This window comes from Nelumbo nucifera, chromosome 3, assembly GCF_055504915.1.
Source record: "Nelumbo nucifera cultivar China Antique chromosome 3, China Antique-T2T, whole genome shotgun sequence".
Lineage (NCBI taxonomy): Eukaryota > Viridiplantae > Streptophyta > Magnoliopsida > Proteales > Nelumbonaceae > Nelumbo > Nelumbo nucifera.
Window position 1 is genome coordinate 33,789,777 of NC_142651.1, and position 17,637 is coordinate 33,807,413.

General features: G+C 38.6%; 2 protein-coding genes across 5 annotated transcripts in view; one reads left to right on the plus strand and one right to left on the minus strand.

Annotated features, from left to right (window-relative positions):
- The first annotated feature begins 2,344 nt into the window (after window positions 1–2,344).
- On the plus strand, window positions 2,345–4,748 carry LOC104592249 (actin-depolymerizing factor). Its single transcript, XM_010251501.3, has 3 exons — window positions 2,345–2,484; window positions 2,900–3,165; window positions 4,205–4,748. The coding sequence occupies exons 1-3, from the start codon at window positions 2,482–2,484 to the stop codon at window positions 4,353–4,355; spliced, it is 420 nt and encodes a 139-aa protein (XP_010249803.1). The 5' UTR covers window positions 2,345–2,481; the 3' UTR covers window positions 4,356–4,748.
- Window positions 4,749–9,507: 4,759 nt separating this feature from the next.
- The window catches only part of LOC104592254 (glucosidase 2 subunit beta-like), a 54,386-nt gene continuing 46,256 nt past the window's right edge, over window positions 9,508–17,637 (minus strand). For 3 of the 4 annotated variants that reach the window (XR_002022465.2, XR_016083978.1, XM_010251515.3), the window contains 4 exons: window positions 10,757–10,844; window positions 10,294–10,355; window positions 10,147–10,198; window positions 9,508–10,044 (listed from right to left, as the gene is read on the minus strand). Coding sequence is in view for 1 of the 4 variants with exons in the window: in XM_010251515.3 (XP_010249817.1) it covers window positions 9,982–10,044; window positions 10,147–10,198; window positions 10,294–10,355; window positions 10,757–10,844 (265 nt within the window). In the remaining 3 variants the exon portion in view is untranslated. Of the gene's footprint in view, window positions 10,045–10,146; window positions 10,199–10,293; window positions 10,356–10,756; window positions 10,845–17,637 lie in introns of those variants that run through there. The other variant, XR_734398.3, reaches the window with a different exon arrangement.

Below are 17,637 nucleotides of genomic sequence, written 5' to 3' on the forward strand. Positions count from 1 at the left end.
AATGATGTTTGGTTGTCTTTTTTTTTTCACATTTGGGTTATAAGGACTTTTTATTGATGATTGTACATGACATACATGAGTTTATATTTCTCCATAAGAAGTCTGATGTTTCCCCACATTTAAGAAATTTCATGCCATGGTTATTAATCAATTTAAAAAGTACAATAAGTATCTTGCAGTCTGATTTAGGAGGAGAGTAATTTGGTGGTGAGGATGGTGAATCAATTTAAAAAGAAATTTCTGAAATTGAATTATTTTTTAAATTTGCCCTTCATATCAATCACTTAAAAGGTGAATATACAACTTTGAAGTCTTTATTTTGTGTTGTTTATAAAGTTTGTATTGTTTTTCTATATAAACTAACCTCAATAGTAATTGAATGGGTACTTTGGACATTTTAACACCTTTTGTTAGAGGCTTCTACATACATACATACATATAAAAATAAAAAATTATATATATAATATTTTAGTTTTTAAATATATAATTGTTGGGGTCATGGCTGAGCTGGCCTAGAGAGACACGTGGCCGCTCAGTCATTGCTCGACCACGTCGGCTCAGCTCGGCCACATCAGCACAACCCAGTCGAGTTATGTTACTATTGTGGTCCCCCGCCTTATCCCTTTAGCCACGCCAACTACACGCCACGTGGATAAGCCCGACTACAGATAAGGGTGGGAAGACAACTCCGCCAAGGAGTAGGACTCTACCTCGGTAACCTCAGCGGAGTGTTCTACCCCGATTATCCCGGAACCCTAATCCGACTAGGAGACGGACCCCCGACTATAAAAAGGTATACTCCATGCTCAAGGTACAGGCCCAACTTCTAGCATCCATACTGTTATTTTCCTCGGACCAACATCCTCATTGCTCGACCCGACTACACACTACCCTCTCACTGACTTGAGTGTCGGAGTGTCTACCCAAGGACAACTCCTCGGGCCTCTGACTACTTCTCTTGATTGCAGGTTACATAGTGCTGCGCCGTCCTTGTAAGCTCAGCATCGCCCAGTCAATAAGGATTATCTGGTTGCTCTTCTCAGTCCATGCACTACCTCGGATAATAATAATAATAATAATAATAATAATTAATTTCTATAATTCTCAATTTATTATATGCCAAATAAAAAATATTTTTTATATGCATAATTCTTTATTTGTATAAAACGTTTGGCTCTCAGTTGAATTTGAACCAAGCTGAGCTCAAACTTATGAGCTTTTGAATCGAGTTAAATTCGAATTCAAGTCTTTACCTTGAATCGAGCTCAAGCTCAAACTTGAGCCTCGTAGATTATTGGCGAGCCAGGCTCGAATAGCTAAATATTCAGCTCGGTTTGACTTGACTCGAATCCACCCCTACTTGGAATTGTATTAGAAAGTATAAGGGAGGTGATTGCAATTATCAAACTTCAAATGAAATTAATAGGTCATCAATTACAAATTAAATCTGATTTAATTTCAAAAATCAAACAAAAAACCAAAATCAGATTAATCTCAAACAAAACAAAAGGCATAGTTGCCCTTTACTTGGTGCGGGTGGTTATTACCTTATATTACATATGCATCAAAGCAAAGCCCTTAGATTAGAGAACTTCTCATTCAGGTGCACAATTGCCTCTTGCTTAGGAAAGAGGTATCCAATACATGAGTTTGGATCTAGTGCGAACACAGGTGCACTAACCTGGCAACATGATAATGAGTGGACACTCCAATGGGTTTCACATATATTTGTGGGCTTCATGTGTATAAAACACTAGCATGTTCATTCTTGATTGGTTACATAGCCAAGTTTGCTTACTTGTGTTTGCAGCAGATCCTGTGTGCCAATATATGGCTACCTTAGCTTGAGTAAGGCTTGGCTGTTTGAAAAAAAAAATCCTATATGTATAGCAATAATGACCGACCTTTATAATTTAATTTCTTAAATTCAAATAAAAGATTCATCATAAAGATTTTCAATTCATTAAAGTTGGTTATTAGTTACAAACTAAACCTGATTTAATCTACTAAGTTAAGTTGGAAATAAAAAAACAAAACAATGGATGTGGTTGCGCCCTACTTTGTATAGGGTGGTTATTAGCTAGTGTTATAAAAATAAACAGAACATTGGATTTTTTTTTTTTGAAGAAAATTTCCCCCAACCAATCCTTTGCTTTTTTTCCCATAAGAATATGTCTAAAAGATGGGGTCAAAGCCCCAAAAATACTCCACCAGAGTTTGTTTGGTCCAAGAGGAGAAACCAGTAAGGTTGTTACCCACTTCACCATAACGTGTCTAGCTCTCCGTTTCTGGCTTTGTATTCTCCCTCAAAGTTCTCTCCTTCCTTCGTTTCTTTTTATCTCTCAAAAGAAAAAGCCCACTCCTGTGCATCCCAAACTGAGGATCTCCTTTTCTCTTTAGTCCCATATAGCTCTTTCTTTCCATTGTTCCTTTCTCTCTTCATCTCATCATTTCACGGGCTAATCACTTATTGGGGACAAAATGGTATGCCCCTCTCTCTCTCTCTGAATTGCTTTATTGTTTGTGAGACTAGATGCAAGAAGAAGATAGATTTAATAGCCCAAAGAAATCTGTGGACAATGTGCCTGTTGTATGATAGGGAGGAGCCTTGACCTTGAGAAGTCTTCTTAGAAATTTCCATATTTCCAATATTCTAATAGAATTAGAACTATTGCTCGTTAATTTTCATTCTTGAAGGCCCTTCATGGATGTCTTCTGGACTCCATCGCATGGAGAGAGTCCAGACTCTAGAGCTAGATATTACCGTCTTGGATGGGATGACAAGAAAAAGTTAATGGCATGCAGTGAGCGACTGCATCATCATCATCTTCATCTTCTTCTTATTTATAATCAATATTATTGTTTTCACTACTTTTGAATTTGTGATTGTTGTGCGAAGGCAAATTCGGCATCTGGAATGGCAGTGAACGATGACTGTAAGCTGAAGTTCTTGGAGCTGAAAGCAAAGAGGAACTACCGTTTCATTGTGTTCAAGATTGATGAGAAGATTCAGCAGGTGATGGTGGAGAGGCTTGGGAATCCTGAAGAGAGCTATGAGGATTTCACTGCTTGCTTGCCAGCCAACGAGTGTCGCTATGCTGTCTTTGATTTTGATTTCACTACTGATGAGAACTGCCAGAAAAGCAAGATTTTCTTCATTGCATGGTAATGCTACCCATGAAACCACCCACACAACATTAATGCAATACAAACATAGAAATTGTTACAGCCACATGATCACTAGGACTTAATTGTTACAGTTCACTTTTCTCTAATAACTATGTCAAGATGATTGGGATGGAGCCCAGATGTCCTGCCCTTGCACATCAAGGAACCACTAAGAGATCCTTCAACAACTTTGAAGAATGGTTTATGGGTTGGGGAGTTTGGAATGGGGATGCCAATGGGTTTTGTTGAACAGTAAACCCAGTTTGACCCCACACTGTAGGGTCGGGTTAGGGTTTTGACACCTCAACCCGAGTTGGGTTCGGGTTTCACTATCCCAATCCATTGGGTCATACATAGGGATATTCTTGTCATTTGGTATGACTTCTAACCCCATAACCTTAAAATTTTAGGGTTTGTTTTTTCATATTTGTTTTGATTTTCTTCTTAATTTCACTTTGGGGAAGTGACTCTTTGTAATCCATAAACCAAATTCCAACTTTTCTTTTTTTTTTTTTAATTTTTCTTCTTTGACTTGCTTTTAATTTTCTTTTCCAACTTAAATTAATGACTCTTGGGTTTTGAAAATGAAGTGTTAAAAATGCAACTGAAAGGTTGCAAGTCAGTATTGAATTGAACCCTATAGATTTGGAATGGGTTTGGAAACTACATGTTATCAAGCACTGTAGGGTTAGGTTAGGGTGAAGGCTAACACCCATAATTAGGAAGAGAGGAAGAAGAAGACTTAATTACCAATCTATGAATTTGTTATTCTTCAAATTTCCAAGTGGTTACTTCTGTTGTGCATAATAACTAGTGGTTGCTTCAGACCTTCCAAGAAGCAATTAATATTGTATAGGGAAGATTAGCTAGCTCAATATCTGAGAGGCTGTGTGATCCTACATTGCAAATTTAGTTCAATATTCAGCAGCTTTTGACACCAAGCAAATGGGTTTCAGCCCTGGCTTCCTTCATGAAGACCAAGCTGCAAATGGGTTTCACATATTACATATATTAGTATTAACTTCCTTCCTTGTAGGTCTCCTGACACGTCCAAGGTGAGGAGTAAGATGCTATATGCAAGCTCCAAGGACAGATTCAAGAGAGAGCTTGATGGAATTCAAGTGGAATTGCAGGCAACAGATCCGAGTGAGATGAGCATGGACATCATAAAAGGGCGAGCCATCTGAATATTATTATCGTCCTCTTCCTCAGCCTTCATAAGATTAGCTGTTTACCTTCTTTAATTTTGCGGGTGGGAGAGTTTTCCATTAATCGATGATGATGACCTTTGGGCGGGCTTAGACTCTAAACCGTTCAAGGATTTTTTTTTTTTTTTTATACTATGCATTTGTTTTTGTCATGTTGACTCTTCTTGATTAATATTGCAATTAGGGCTGGCGTTGTACGATAGATATGGTAATTATAAGACCATTTCGATTCATTTTATTTATTTTTCCTTCTCTTTATGTTTTATTTGAAGATGCCTACATGTATAACTTCCCATCAAAAAGACAAGATGGCGAGTGTTGCTACTTTCATTTTATCTTCAATGAATTAAGGCATAAGCCATGTCCAAAATATATAACTTGAATATGCTGTGGTTTAGTGCAATATATGTATTGGTTGTTTTTGGCAGGAGTGCAAGTCGATCAGGCTGGGTTGGGTTTAAGCTCAATTTAGGCCGAACCCTAAAAATTGGGCTATGGCTCAGGCATGGATCGAACCTGATCTATTCAACAAGAACCCATCCTGCACTGAAATTTGATGCACTCGGGTTGGTTTGGATTGGTGATGGGATTCTCTACAAGCAATACCATGAAAGTATAGGAATCCCACTACAGAACATCTCCCCATGAATTTAACATAACTATATAGGAGATATTCCTAATGTGCAGTTGGATGTTATGTAAGTTGAGTTTTTGCTTGCATGAGATACGGATTCCTTGGGTTGGTCTATCATCCCATACTAAAATTTAACAGGAATGTATGTATGTATACATATATGCATAAATGTCATACTTATATGCATGCAATAATGTGTTGATATATCATATATATGTAGGTATACATGTATATAGTTGGGTCAGATTTGGGCTACCTAAAGGCTCGGCTCAGGCCCATCCCAAAAATATAAAAAAAAACCCAAACTTTTGTGCCCAAGCCTAGCCCGAGGATTGAAAATCCAATCCCTGCCCATGTAGAATTCAGGCTAGGTGGGTCCAGGCTTAGTTTGAGCATGTCCAAGTTGCACCCCTAATTTTGGTTAATAAGAAAAAGATGTCAATAGATTGAAAAATGAATTAAGCAATGGAGCTTGTCTATTCTATATTATATAGAGGAAAGAGGGAGGTCAAGAGTCTTCTCATCTCAATGCACACATGGACCTCCCTCTCTTCTCATTTCTCACACATATGGTTATTTATTTCCAAGTTAAATTATTAAGTATAAGAAGTCACGGTAAAAGCACTTTTAGGTCTTAATTTTCTCTAATAAATCCATCATCGCTCTCTTTAATAAGATCATTGCTAACATACCAAAACTGATGTCAAAATCCAAATTTGCCAACCTAAACCTAAGCACATTTATATTCAACCCCATAAATTTACTTACTTTTATACTCAACATATTATTGAGGTTGCAAAGTTAAATCTGATAGCAAACGTCATTACCTAATTAACGTTGGCCCCTGCTATTTGTGGTCCTAGGAGGGATGGATTGGATTGATGAAATCTGAGTTTTACAATTGCCAAATCTAGATTTTACCTTCATCAGACTTAGAATTGTCAATTGGGTTGGGTAGCGGTTGCATTGACTCAACCCTGTAGAGTTAGGGTTGGGTAATCCGGTCATAGGTTGGATTTGGGTTGAGGCAAATCGATGTAAAACCTGACCCATTGATATAGTAGTGTTGAAACATTTGTAAATATAGCTCGAGACTCGAAGCCTGAGTTCTGAAGAATAGTTGTTTTATAATTTTACCCCTAAGGATGATTTTGAAACAGTAAAAATGAACAAATATTTAAGGGTTTGGAATCGGAATGGGAATTAGAATTGGCTGGAATGGATTCTCATTCTCAAGAAAGGGGGAGGGAATGTCTATTCTCTCAAATGGGAGAATGTCATTGTAGCAAAAATGGGAATTAGATTCTGATTCCACCCAATTATATAGTCGGAATCGAAATGAATCATTCCGATTTCAGACCACTATTCCTATAAACCAAACAGCCCCTAGTAAAATAAACAAATAATTAATAAATTGTCATGATTAAAAAAGTATAATTAATTAATTATTAAAAATTGATAAAAGCAATTATGATGATTAAACAATTAATAATTAACTCTGCCGGTGTGAACTTGTTTTGCACTACTGGTCCCAAGCCTGGATAAAAGAGGAGAGTTGCACCAGCTTGGCAGCCGTGATTAAAACTTTTGCCCAACCCTTATGGATATGGATGTAGATGATGATGATTAAACAATTAATAATTAAATAATTAATTTGATGCTACCAAATGACTCCTTAACAAGAGATTAGAGAGAATAGATTAAAAATTCCAATCCTAAAGCAAAAATAGGGTCTCTCCTTAGAAAACCCTAATTTTTAAGGAACCTTCAATTAATCCCACACCCCTTGGACATCAACTTTTTCTATATATATGATATATAAAGAGCTTAAATAGTGCAATTCGATGAGGCCCTAAAAGAGCAATTCAATCTACACATTTTAGTACAACAGGTCCAATTTTGATTACAAGGGAGTAGTCTGATTTTGATTGGAGGAATCAATTGACTTGTTGAATAGTTCATGCTAAAAGGATTTCTCAAACATCATATTCTGCATTGAACATGTAAACGAACCTTAGACATGTACGATCCAAGGAAAATTTTAAAATAGTTAGATACAACATGGAGTTCTTAGAAAAATAACAAGGCCAAACGTTCTTAGAAAAAACAATATCGTTTGGTTTGCAGGAATAAGGGTTTGGAATCAGAATTGGAATAGGCTATTCCGGTTCCAACTGTTTGGTTGGACAGAATCAGAATCTCATTCCCATTTTTGCTGCAATGACATTCCCCTATTTGAAGGAATGGTCATTCCCTCCCCCTCCCTTGGGAATAAAATCCCATTCCTGCTTATTCCAATTTCTATTTTCATTCCCATCTGAACCAGACTATGAGAATAGACCATTCCGATTTCTATTCTGAAGGATTTTAGGGTCTGTTTGGTTTGTAGTCAAAATCGGAATTGAAATCCTCTGGAGTCAGAATTGGAATGGTTCATTCCCATAGTCTGTTTGGTTTAAATAGGAATGTGAATGGGAATTAAAATCAGTAGGAATGGGATTTCATTCCCAAGGGAGGGGCAGGGAATGGCCATTCCATCAAATGGGTGAATGTCATTCCAGCAGAATTGGGAATGGGATTCTGATTCCGCCTAACCAAACAGTTGAAATCGGAATATCCCATTCCCATTCTGATTCCAGAACCCTATTCCCATGAACTAAACGTGGCCTTAATTCCAATTCCGATTCCAACAGCAAACCAAACAGACCCTAAAATCAATTTATTTTCATTGCTAATTTTTGGCTTTCACCATCTACCCCTATCGATTTATTATTCCTCATTTAGCTTTCTTGTAGAAACTAGGTTAATGTGAAGATCAAGTTTCACATCTTTGAGTAGTACCGGAACCAATCACCCAATCTGTTTCTTAACATATGACATAAATGCAAGGTTCATAACTCAAAAACAGAACAATTTCACCGTCAAATGCAATTGCAGCTATGTTACTACCGGAACCAATCATCATTTCTTTTTTTCGTCACACATAAGTTTCTTGCACTCCTTACTGAAGTGTCTCAGCGCTTTTGCAGCTATTTTCTTTTGTTCCGAACAGATTTAAGACCCAAACCGATTATTGAGTTAAATAATACATAAAAGCAATGTTTTCAAAAACCAGACCGGACCGGTCGATCGGACTGGAAAAACTGGAACCAGTCACCTGACAGGTTCCATTTCAGCTCAGAACCGCTTTTTGGCCAAAAACCATTGATTTGGTCAGCAAACCACTGACCTGGGCAGTCGAACTGTTGATCTGTCGACCCGGACAATAGTTTTTTGGCCATTTTTTACTTTTTTGTTACTTTTATTTTTTGTCAGAACGGGGCCGTCTGTTCAGTTCGAACGGTCAGACCATTCGACCCAGGAACCAGATCCCATAACAGTTCCCTGTCCAATTCGGTTTTAAAAACCTTGCATAAAAGTTTCCTAGTTTTTTTGTAATTTTATTATATTCTATTTCTAAAAGGGTAAATTTATAGATAATATATAAGATAATTTTGGTTAAAACACTATTTATTAACATATAAACAAATTACTATTTTACTGTCATTTTTATTAAGGTTATATTAACAAAAATAAAGTTTTTAAGTTGTTATTTATATAGATAATTATAGATGTCAGTATAGACCCGATTATACTGATTAATAATCAGGGCATTTCTGGGTCTATGATTTTTTTTTGACAAGTAATAAATTTCACTGATAGAACCATAATACAACAGACTGACACAAATGCTAACAGGTTACAAATTACATCCCGGTCCTGGACAACCCCACTCAAGCCGATCCTTAGACATTTCCAATCTAGCCAACATGTCGGCCAAGGAGTCAAGTACTGCAAATCCAAATGAATGAGATATTCAGGGGATCCCTAAGTGCCAGTGCCTGTCTTACCAGTGGTCTCATCCTCCAAGAAATTTCTTCTCTATTCTTTAGCCAAGAAATAACTGTTTGGCAATCTCCTTCAATGTCCACTTCTTTCCACCCTTTTAGCTTTATCGATTAACACCCCCAACTCCCAACTCTCCTGGATTTCCCAGACAGCACCCATCAAAGTTCAGTTTCAACCTCCCAGCTGATGGAGGAACCCATTAGGCCAGTCTTGGTGGTCTCAAAATATAAGAACTGGCAACCACCGGCCAATTTCTTAGCAAATCATTCACCGAAACACCTCTGGATTCATCACAAACTGAAACCCAACGAGCCACCCCAAGCATTAGAAGCTCACAAACCTCCTTGGTGACATATATTTTTCTTAAAAAATTCTGGCATTCCTTTCACTCCACAAACCCTATAGAACAGCTCCCCATACACATTGTCTAAAAATCTTTTGCCTCCTAGGATTTTGACCCGATTAATAATTGGTTTGGGACCAGGATTGGTACACCCTCTCCAGAACCAGACCCAACCTATTGACAGTCCTAATTCACTACCTCAATCTAAAACTTAGGGAGGAAGAAATCATAATTTAGAATTTTAGATAGATTAAGAACATATAATAAGTAGAATTTGGAAAGAATTGCTTAAATTTATGTAATATTTGATGACAGAGGAATAAAATTCATCTTCAACAACATAAAGCAAATGCCTACTTGAATCATTGAAAGTGCCACAACAGAATTGATTGTGTACAAGCAACCCACCCTAACCATAGTTTTTTTTTGACACAATCGTTAAAACATTTTTGTTCAATGGAGGGAAGCATTGTATACTTAGAAATCAACTTTATTTGGCTTTGCAGCTCTCCAGTCAACTTCATTTGGCTTCTGAACATTTTTGTTCAACGAGTGAGCTCAAAAACCAAAAGAAGTTCAGAAGGCCACTCCATATTTGGCTTTTTAGCTTCCAGATGACCTGCCGAAGGAGGCCCTTTTGAACTTCTGTATCTTCAGGAAATTATATCGAGTGTCCCAGGGCATGGACTCAAATCAATTGTAATACAAATACTTGAGCTTCCTCGGTACATACCAAGTGTTCAAAGCTCATCACGGCTCTGAGGTTGTTCCCTGTTCATTAAATCTAACTTATATTGCAGCTCCTGTCACATTCATAATTTGTTTTCTTGTTAGGAATTTACTTTGTGAGGAATAATAAGAAAATCTCCTAAGGTCCAATAGCAAATATAAAATACTAATAGTACCTTTAGCTTTTCTTCCAAGCATACAGCAGGGGTGGACAAAATTGCCATATATCTGCCATGAACAAAAAAAAAAAAGTAAGAATAGGGCTGAGTCATTTCACACACACACATTTCTTTTTATTTGGGAGGGGGTGAGTGTATTCTTACTCGCAACGACTGGGTTCATCTACATCAGCTAGCTCATTATTCAATCCACACCTAAGCTTGACCTGTAAAAAACATCCGCGACAAGAATTGCATCAAAGGGCATCATATGAGTTAAATCTTTACATCTCCAAAACTGGCAATCCATTTTATTATCCAGGCAACTTAATTGATTGAAAATTGTTCAAATTGTCCACAGTTCTAATACCACACCAGTCTTCAAAACAGTGTGCTCTGCCAGATATAGTGGAAAAGAAAAGAAAAGGAAATGATCCACATTGTCAATCCACCATGTCACTTGGTTTACCTGACTGGTGTGATTTGCATTATGACAACCCAATAAGGTCCAGCAATTATATGGCCATGAGCTCCCAAGGAGAATTATAAAAAAGGCCATTACCCAATATTGGTCCCAGCTATCTGGGCACTTGGAAGCTTTGAAGTTTTTTCTATATCATAGGATTACCTTTAAGCTTCTGTCAGGTCCGTTCCAGCATCTATCACCATTTGAAAATACCATGACTCTGTATGAATCCTCAAATTTTTCCCAACGCCTAATTACAGAATATAGAGAAAATATTAGTTACACTATCCAACCAATAAAGAACTAGCGTTCATATGAATTAAATGAAGCAGCGACATGTCCTAAAATTCAAGATTTGTTATTTAAGTGCAAACTATGACAACGTTTGTTTATCATGTGGTAAAATAACAACCTTTTCCAGCCTAATATGATAATTGACAACCTAATTAAGTTATTTGCAGATTTGAATTCCATTAATCTCTACAGCCTCCATTCATTTCCTTATTTAATTTTCTCATGGAAAGAATAAGATCCTCATTTACCATCTCAACATATCTGATTGATGCATGATGTTAATATCTAAGGCATCTTGACATATTACATAGTTGTCAAACTGATGCCTAGGCAGGCATCTAGGAGGCTAAATGCATGAATGTGCTTGTCTCACCCAAAAGCCAAGCTATTTCTATACAAGGCTTTATAATATATTTATTTTCTGAGTTCATAAATATTAAGGTGGTGATACACCATATCATTCCTTTTATTAGTTCATAAGCCAGTCTGCTTTTTTTAGTTTCTTATTTTGTTATGGTTTGACTGATTTATTGTTATGGGCCCGGGAATAGGATCTCGTCACGGATCGGTCCACGGGGAAAACCTCCTGTTTTCCCTTGTTCCTCCCTGCTCTTGATGAACCTATCTTGGCGCTCTAATGGTGATTTGTCGAAGAGATCACCTAACTCTCCTTTCTCTCTTTCTTGACTGAAATTTTCGATGGTTTTATTCAATGTTCTCAGCTCCTTAAATAGGAGATTACAAGAGATAAAAGTCCTACTTTTAGGAAGACTCCTTGCTAATTAGGAAGACTACCTACTAATCTATCCTACTGAACTGATAAGATAAGATAAGATAAGACTCCCTTAATCTATCCTACTGAACTGATAACATAAGATAAGACCCCTACTAATCCATACTACTGAACTGATAAGATAAGAACACTGAATAGATAAGACTCCTACTAACCCCTGCTACTGAAAGCAGAAAAGGTAAGAATACTGAATAGATAAGATAGGATGAGAACACTAAATTGCTGCTGCTGAGAACACTAAATTACTGCTGCTGCTTCCGGTGCCCACATCATTACTCCCTTCCTGAACTATGAGCTTGTCCTCAAGCTCGAATTCAGGATGGGTGTCTTGAAACACAGTCAAAGGAATCCCAGATAGGTGGAATGATTTTGCCCTCCTGGATCGGGTTCCAATGAAGAGGGTTCATCCTCAGACAGCTGTAGTGAGATACCAAGATTTGACCATGCGTAGCTGCATTCTTTGCTGCGGCCAACTGCAGCCTTAAGGTACTTCTGAGATGTCTTGAACTGTAGAGTACAAAGATTGTGAAGGCCAAGCTGGTGCCACTGAACCGCATCATCTGGATCCTCTTCTATTGCCTGCTTTAGTGTGTACAAAGCTTGCTCTTCCACTTCCATCAAATCATTATGTCCAGTTCCAAACGTTGCTGCAATTTCATGCTGAGCCTTGTGAACCATGACAAGTCCTGCCCATGCTATCCGAAGCTCAATTGTTGCAAAGTCCCCTTCTCTGAGTATTGAAGCCATTTCATTCGCAGCCCATGAAAGTTGTTCAGTGGGATCTTGAGACCTTTCTGCATCCTTGATACGATGAAGCCCAACAACATATCGAGTTGACATGCAATTAGGCTCCAGTTTTGCTGCCTTCTCCAGGCACTTTCCAGCACTTCTATGATCACCAGCCAAATAGTATGCATTAGCAAGATTCACCCAGATATGTGCAGCCCTAGGATCTGATCTGACAACAGCTAACAAACACTCTTTTGCAACATTTGCAGCCGCAACATGAGGCATACAAGCTCCTTCACCAGCACTTGCCCAAGCACCTGCAACAACTTGAAGATATGCAATCCCAAGATTCTGCAACACCTCGACGACACCGGATTCTTGCTTAATCGGGACATTCTGGGTGTTGCTAACCTGCGCTAGGGCAACGACTTGCTGCTCGCCCGACGATTCTGCCACATCAGGTCGGCGGCCGGTTGTGGTTGCAGCCCCTTCCGGGTTCCTTTCCTTGCTGGAAAAGTACAACTCCATCAAGCGCCTTAATTCTCGGACGACATCCTTGATCTCACGCACCTCCGTGCTGTTTTCCACGATCTTGAGCTCCAGATCTTGAACCCTATTCTTCAATTGCTCAAGGTCACCCATGACGCCTTGCTCTGATACAAAATTGTTATGGGCCCGGGAGTAGGATCTCGTCACGGGTCGGTCCACGGGGAAAACCTCATGTTTTCCCTTGTTCCTCCCTGCTCTTGATGAATCTATCTTGGCGCTCTAATGGTGATTTGTCCAAGAGATCACCTAACTCTCCTTGCTCTCTTTCTTGACTGAAATTTTCGATGGTTTTATTCAATATTCTCAGCTCCTTAAATAGGAGATTACAAGAGATAAGAGTCTTACTTTTAAGAAGACTCCCTACTAATCTATCCTACTGAACTGATAAGATAAGATAAGATAAGACTCCCTTAATCTATCCTATTGAACTGATAACATAAGATAAGACCCCCTACTAATCCATACTACTGAACTGATAAGATAAGAACATTGAATAGATAAGACTCCTACTAATCCCTGCTATTGAAAGCAGATAAGGTAAGAATACTGAATAGATAAGATAGGATGAGAACACTAAATTGCTGCTGCTACTGCTGCCGGCGCCCACATCATTTATAAGTTTGAAGACCTTGAAGACTTGGAGAAATTGGAGATGAAGACCAACTGACCACTGGTATGCTCTTCTTGTTGTCACTTTTTTCCTTCTTTTTCCAGGACAGAAATAGAGGCTCAATGCCTTTTACTTCTTTTTCTATTTTTTTCCTCTTTTTCTGAGGTAGGTGTTTTCTTCTAGAAAAGAGAGAGGAGGAAGAGAAAAAGAGAAGAGAGAAGAGAGAAGAGATATGTTTGAGATCCAAAAACCTGGGCTGGTGGCGCCCAGATTTCTATTTATAATAACATGAAAAAATAAAAGAGGAAAAGTACATATTTATCCCTAGCGGCACAACCTATAAAAAAACATTAAATAAAAGACTAGAGCATGCTGACAGCACCCTAAAATAACAACATAAACTACTATAACAGCAGAAATAACTCTAATAACAATTCTAACAACACTCCTGCTCAAGTTGGGCCGAATATGTCTATCATGCCCAACTTGTCACATAGGTCATTGTTCCACAAGTATGGAAGTCCTTTTGTGAGAACATCAGCCAATTGCTCGCTGGAGTTGACATAGGAGTAGAAACTTCACCCTTTTCCAATCTTTTCTCTTATGAAGTGCTTGTCCACTTCAATGTGCTTTGTCCTATCATGTAGGACAGGATTGCTAGCGATGTTTATGGCTGCCTTATTGTCACAGTAGAGGGACATAGGGCTGTGAACAGTAACCCCAAGCTCCCCTAGAAGATTCTTCAACCACAGTACTTCAACTACCCCATGTGCCATAGCTTTGTACTCCGCTTCAGCACTTGACTTTGCAACTACACTTTGTTTTTTACTTCTCCATGTCACTAGATTTCCTCCCACAAACGTGCAATACCCACTTGTTGATTTTCCATCATCCACAACACCTGTATAGACTTCCACTTTCAGATGGTTATGTTTATGAAACAACAAACCAGTCCCTGGATACTTCTTCAAATACCTAAGTATTCTCTCAGCTGCTTCCATGTGTGGTCTCTTAGGGGAATGCATGAATTGGCTTAGGACCCCAACTGAATAAACAATGTCTAGACGTGTCATAAACAAATAGAGCAACCTTCCCACTAATCTTTGAAACTGTTTTACATCAATAGTCGATCAAGACTACAGTCTGTCTTGGATTTAAAAGGAAACAAACACTAATTTGAAGAGGAGAAGAAGAATTCAGAAAAAGAGAGAGAGGGTCTTGACTTCTGCCGACCCCCTCTTATGATTTATATAAATGTTTGACCAACTGTAAAAGGGCTGAATTGCCCTTATTGCTTACATGGCAAAAAGAATAAAAGAAAACTAATAATAAAAACTGAAATAACTACCAACTAATACACTGCCATAACTAACTGAAATATTACTGCCATACGAACACAGTGGGGACCACATTAGTGTTCTCTACACTCCCCCTCAAGTTGGGAATAGATATTTGTCATTCCCAACTTGCATAGGTCTGCCTCTAATTTCTTCCTCGGAATAGCTTTGGTGAGAAGATCTGTGAGCTGCATGCTGGAGGTGATATACGGAAGACACACTTCTTGAGATGAAAGCCTTTCTCTAACAAAATGTCGATCTACTTCAATATGCTTAGTTCTGTCATGCTGTACCGGATTATGGGCTATATTAATAGCAGTCTGATTATCACAGTAAAGCATTAAGGGCTTCTCATAAGCAACACCCAACTCCTCAAATAGTGATTCAACCATAGGATTTCAGCCACACCATTTGCCATGGACCTATATTCAGCTTCAGCACTGGAACGAGAAACAACACTTTGTTTCATACTCCTCCAAGAGACAAGATTACCTCCTACAAAAGCACAATATCCAGAGGTAGACCTTCTAGGAAAGTGCATATACTGACTGACAACACTGACTGCATAACTGATGTCCGGTCGTGTGAGACAAAGATAAAGGACTTTTCTAACTAACCATTGGAACATAGCTTTATCTTCAAGAGGCTCTCCACCCTTTGCACTGATCTTGTGATTCTGTTCAATAGGTGTTTTTGCAGGCTTAACGCCCAACTTTCTAGTTTCTTCCAACAAGTCAAGAACATACTTTCTTTGAGAAACAAAAATCCCATCTTTAGACCTAGCTACCTCAATGCCCAAGTACCGTAGCTCTTCCAGATATTTTACCTCAAACTCTTGATGAAGGAGTTGTTCAAGAGACTCAATCTCATTGCTATCATTCCCTGTCACTACAATATCATCCACATATACAACAAGCAAGGTCAAGGAAGAATCCACTCTCTTAATGAACAATGTATGGTCTGACTAGGTCTGCACATAACCGAATTTTTCAAAGGCTTGTCTGAATCTATCAAACCAAGCTCTGGGAGACTGTTTTAGTCCATACAAGGCTTTATTCAACCGGCAAACCTTCTTTCCTTTTTCTACATCATAAAATCCAGGAGGCAACTGCATGTAGACTTCTTCCTGCAAGTCTCCATTGAGGAAGGCATTTTTAACATCCATCTGGAACAAGGGCCAAGAGTAACTGGCTGCAAGGGATAATAAAACTCTAATAGTGGTCATCTTTGCTACTGAAGCAAAAGTCTCCAAGTAGCCTATACCATAAGTCTGAGTAAATACCTTTGCAACTAACCGGGCCTTATACCTTTCAATGGAACCATCAGCATTATGTTTCACAGTAAACACCCATCTACATCCAACTAATTTCTTCCCTTTAGGCTGGTCAACTAGCTCCCAAGTATTATTCCTCAGAAGAGCATCCATTTCAATCTTCATTGCATCTTTCCACTCAGGAACTAACAAGGTGTCCTACACTGTTCTGGGATAGGAATATCAACAATGGATGCAAGAAACGACCTGTAAGAAGGGGACAGGTGATCATAGGACAAGAACTAGGAAATGCAATGGGCTATGGATGTGGTGCAACGCCGTTTGCCTTTACGGACTGCAATGGGGAGGTCAAGGTCATCCAATGGAGGTAAGGGCTCAACGGTGGAAGGTATCTCAATGGAACCTAGATCTGATAAAGGGACTGTGGTACCTGGATCTGGATCTACAGAAGGAACTGGGACTGGCCTGAACTGCTAATGACCGAAATCAACCTGCCTCCACCACCTGTGATAGACTCTCAAATCTCGGCACCTCTGATAACCCTCCCCATTACATCCCTCATCATTCAATAAAGGAACTTCTGATGAGTTAACCCCACACTCACTACTCTCCCCTTGAGGAGAACCCTAGGATAATAGGGTACATCCTCAAAGAAGGTAACATCCATAGAGACAAATCTCCTCCCAAAAGTGGGTTCATAGTAGCAATATCCCTTTTGAGTTTGTGCATAACCGAGAAAAATACATTTGGAGGCCTTAGGATCAAATTTGGAACGATGAGGGCCAAGAATCTAAACAAAGCAAGTACAACCAATAGTTTTAAGGAGAATAGTAATCAATTCCTTATCAGGATATAGAAGGGTAAATGGAGGTTTCATATCAATAACCCGTGAAGGAACTCAGTTAATGAGATACACTACTATAAGAATAGCATCTCCCCAGAAACGAATAGGCACATTGGAGTTAAACATGATGCTTCTAGCCACCACCAATATGTGCCTATTCTTTCTCTCAGCAACCCCATTCTGTTGTGGTGTATGAGGACAAGTACTCTGGTGGATAATCCCATGATCAAGCAAATAAGAGGTTAATGGGTTGGCAAAGTATTCATTCGCATTATTGGATCTGAAGATTTTGATTTTGACCCCAAATTGGGTTAAAATCATCTGATGAAAGATCTGGGTGAAAGCAGGAACCTCATCTCGAGAACGGCATAAGGTAAACCCAAGAAAAAACGGGTATAGTCATCAACAAACAACAAGAAATATCCGTATCCTCCCATAGCAATGATGTGATAAGGTCCCCAAACATCGGTATGCACAATATCAAAAGGATTACCACTTCTTTTATTACTCAATGAATAAGATGTTCTACAATGCTTTGCAAGCTCACAACTCTCATATATCAAACTGGACATTTGAACAGACAAATAAATTAGGAAACAAACTCTTCAAAGACC

Excerpts from the sequence above, each read along its gene's own strand:
- LOC104592249 (XM_010251501.3), top strand. Across the intron at positions 3,166-4,204 it reads AAGATTTTCTTCATTGCATG|GTCTCCTGACACGTCCAAGG; the intron begins GTAATGCTACCC and ends CCTTCCTTGTAG.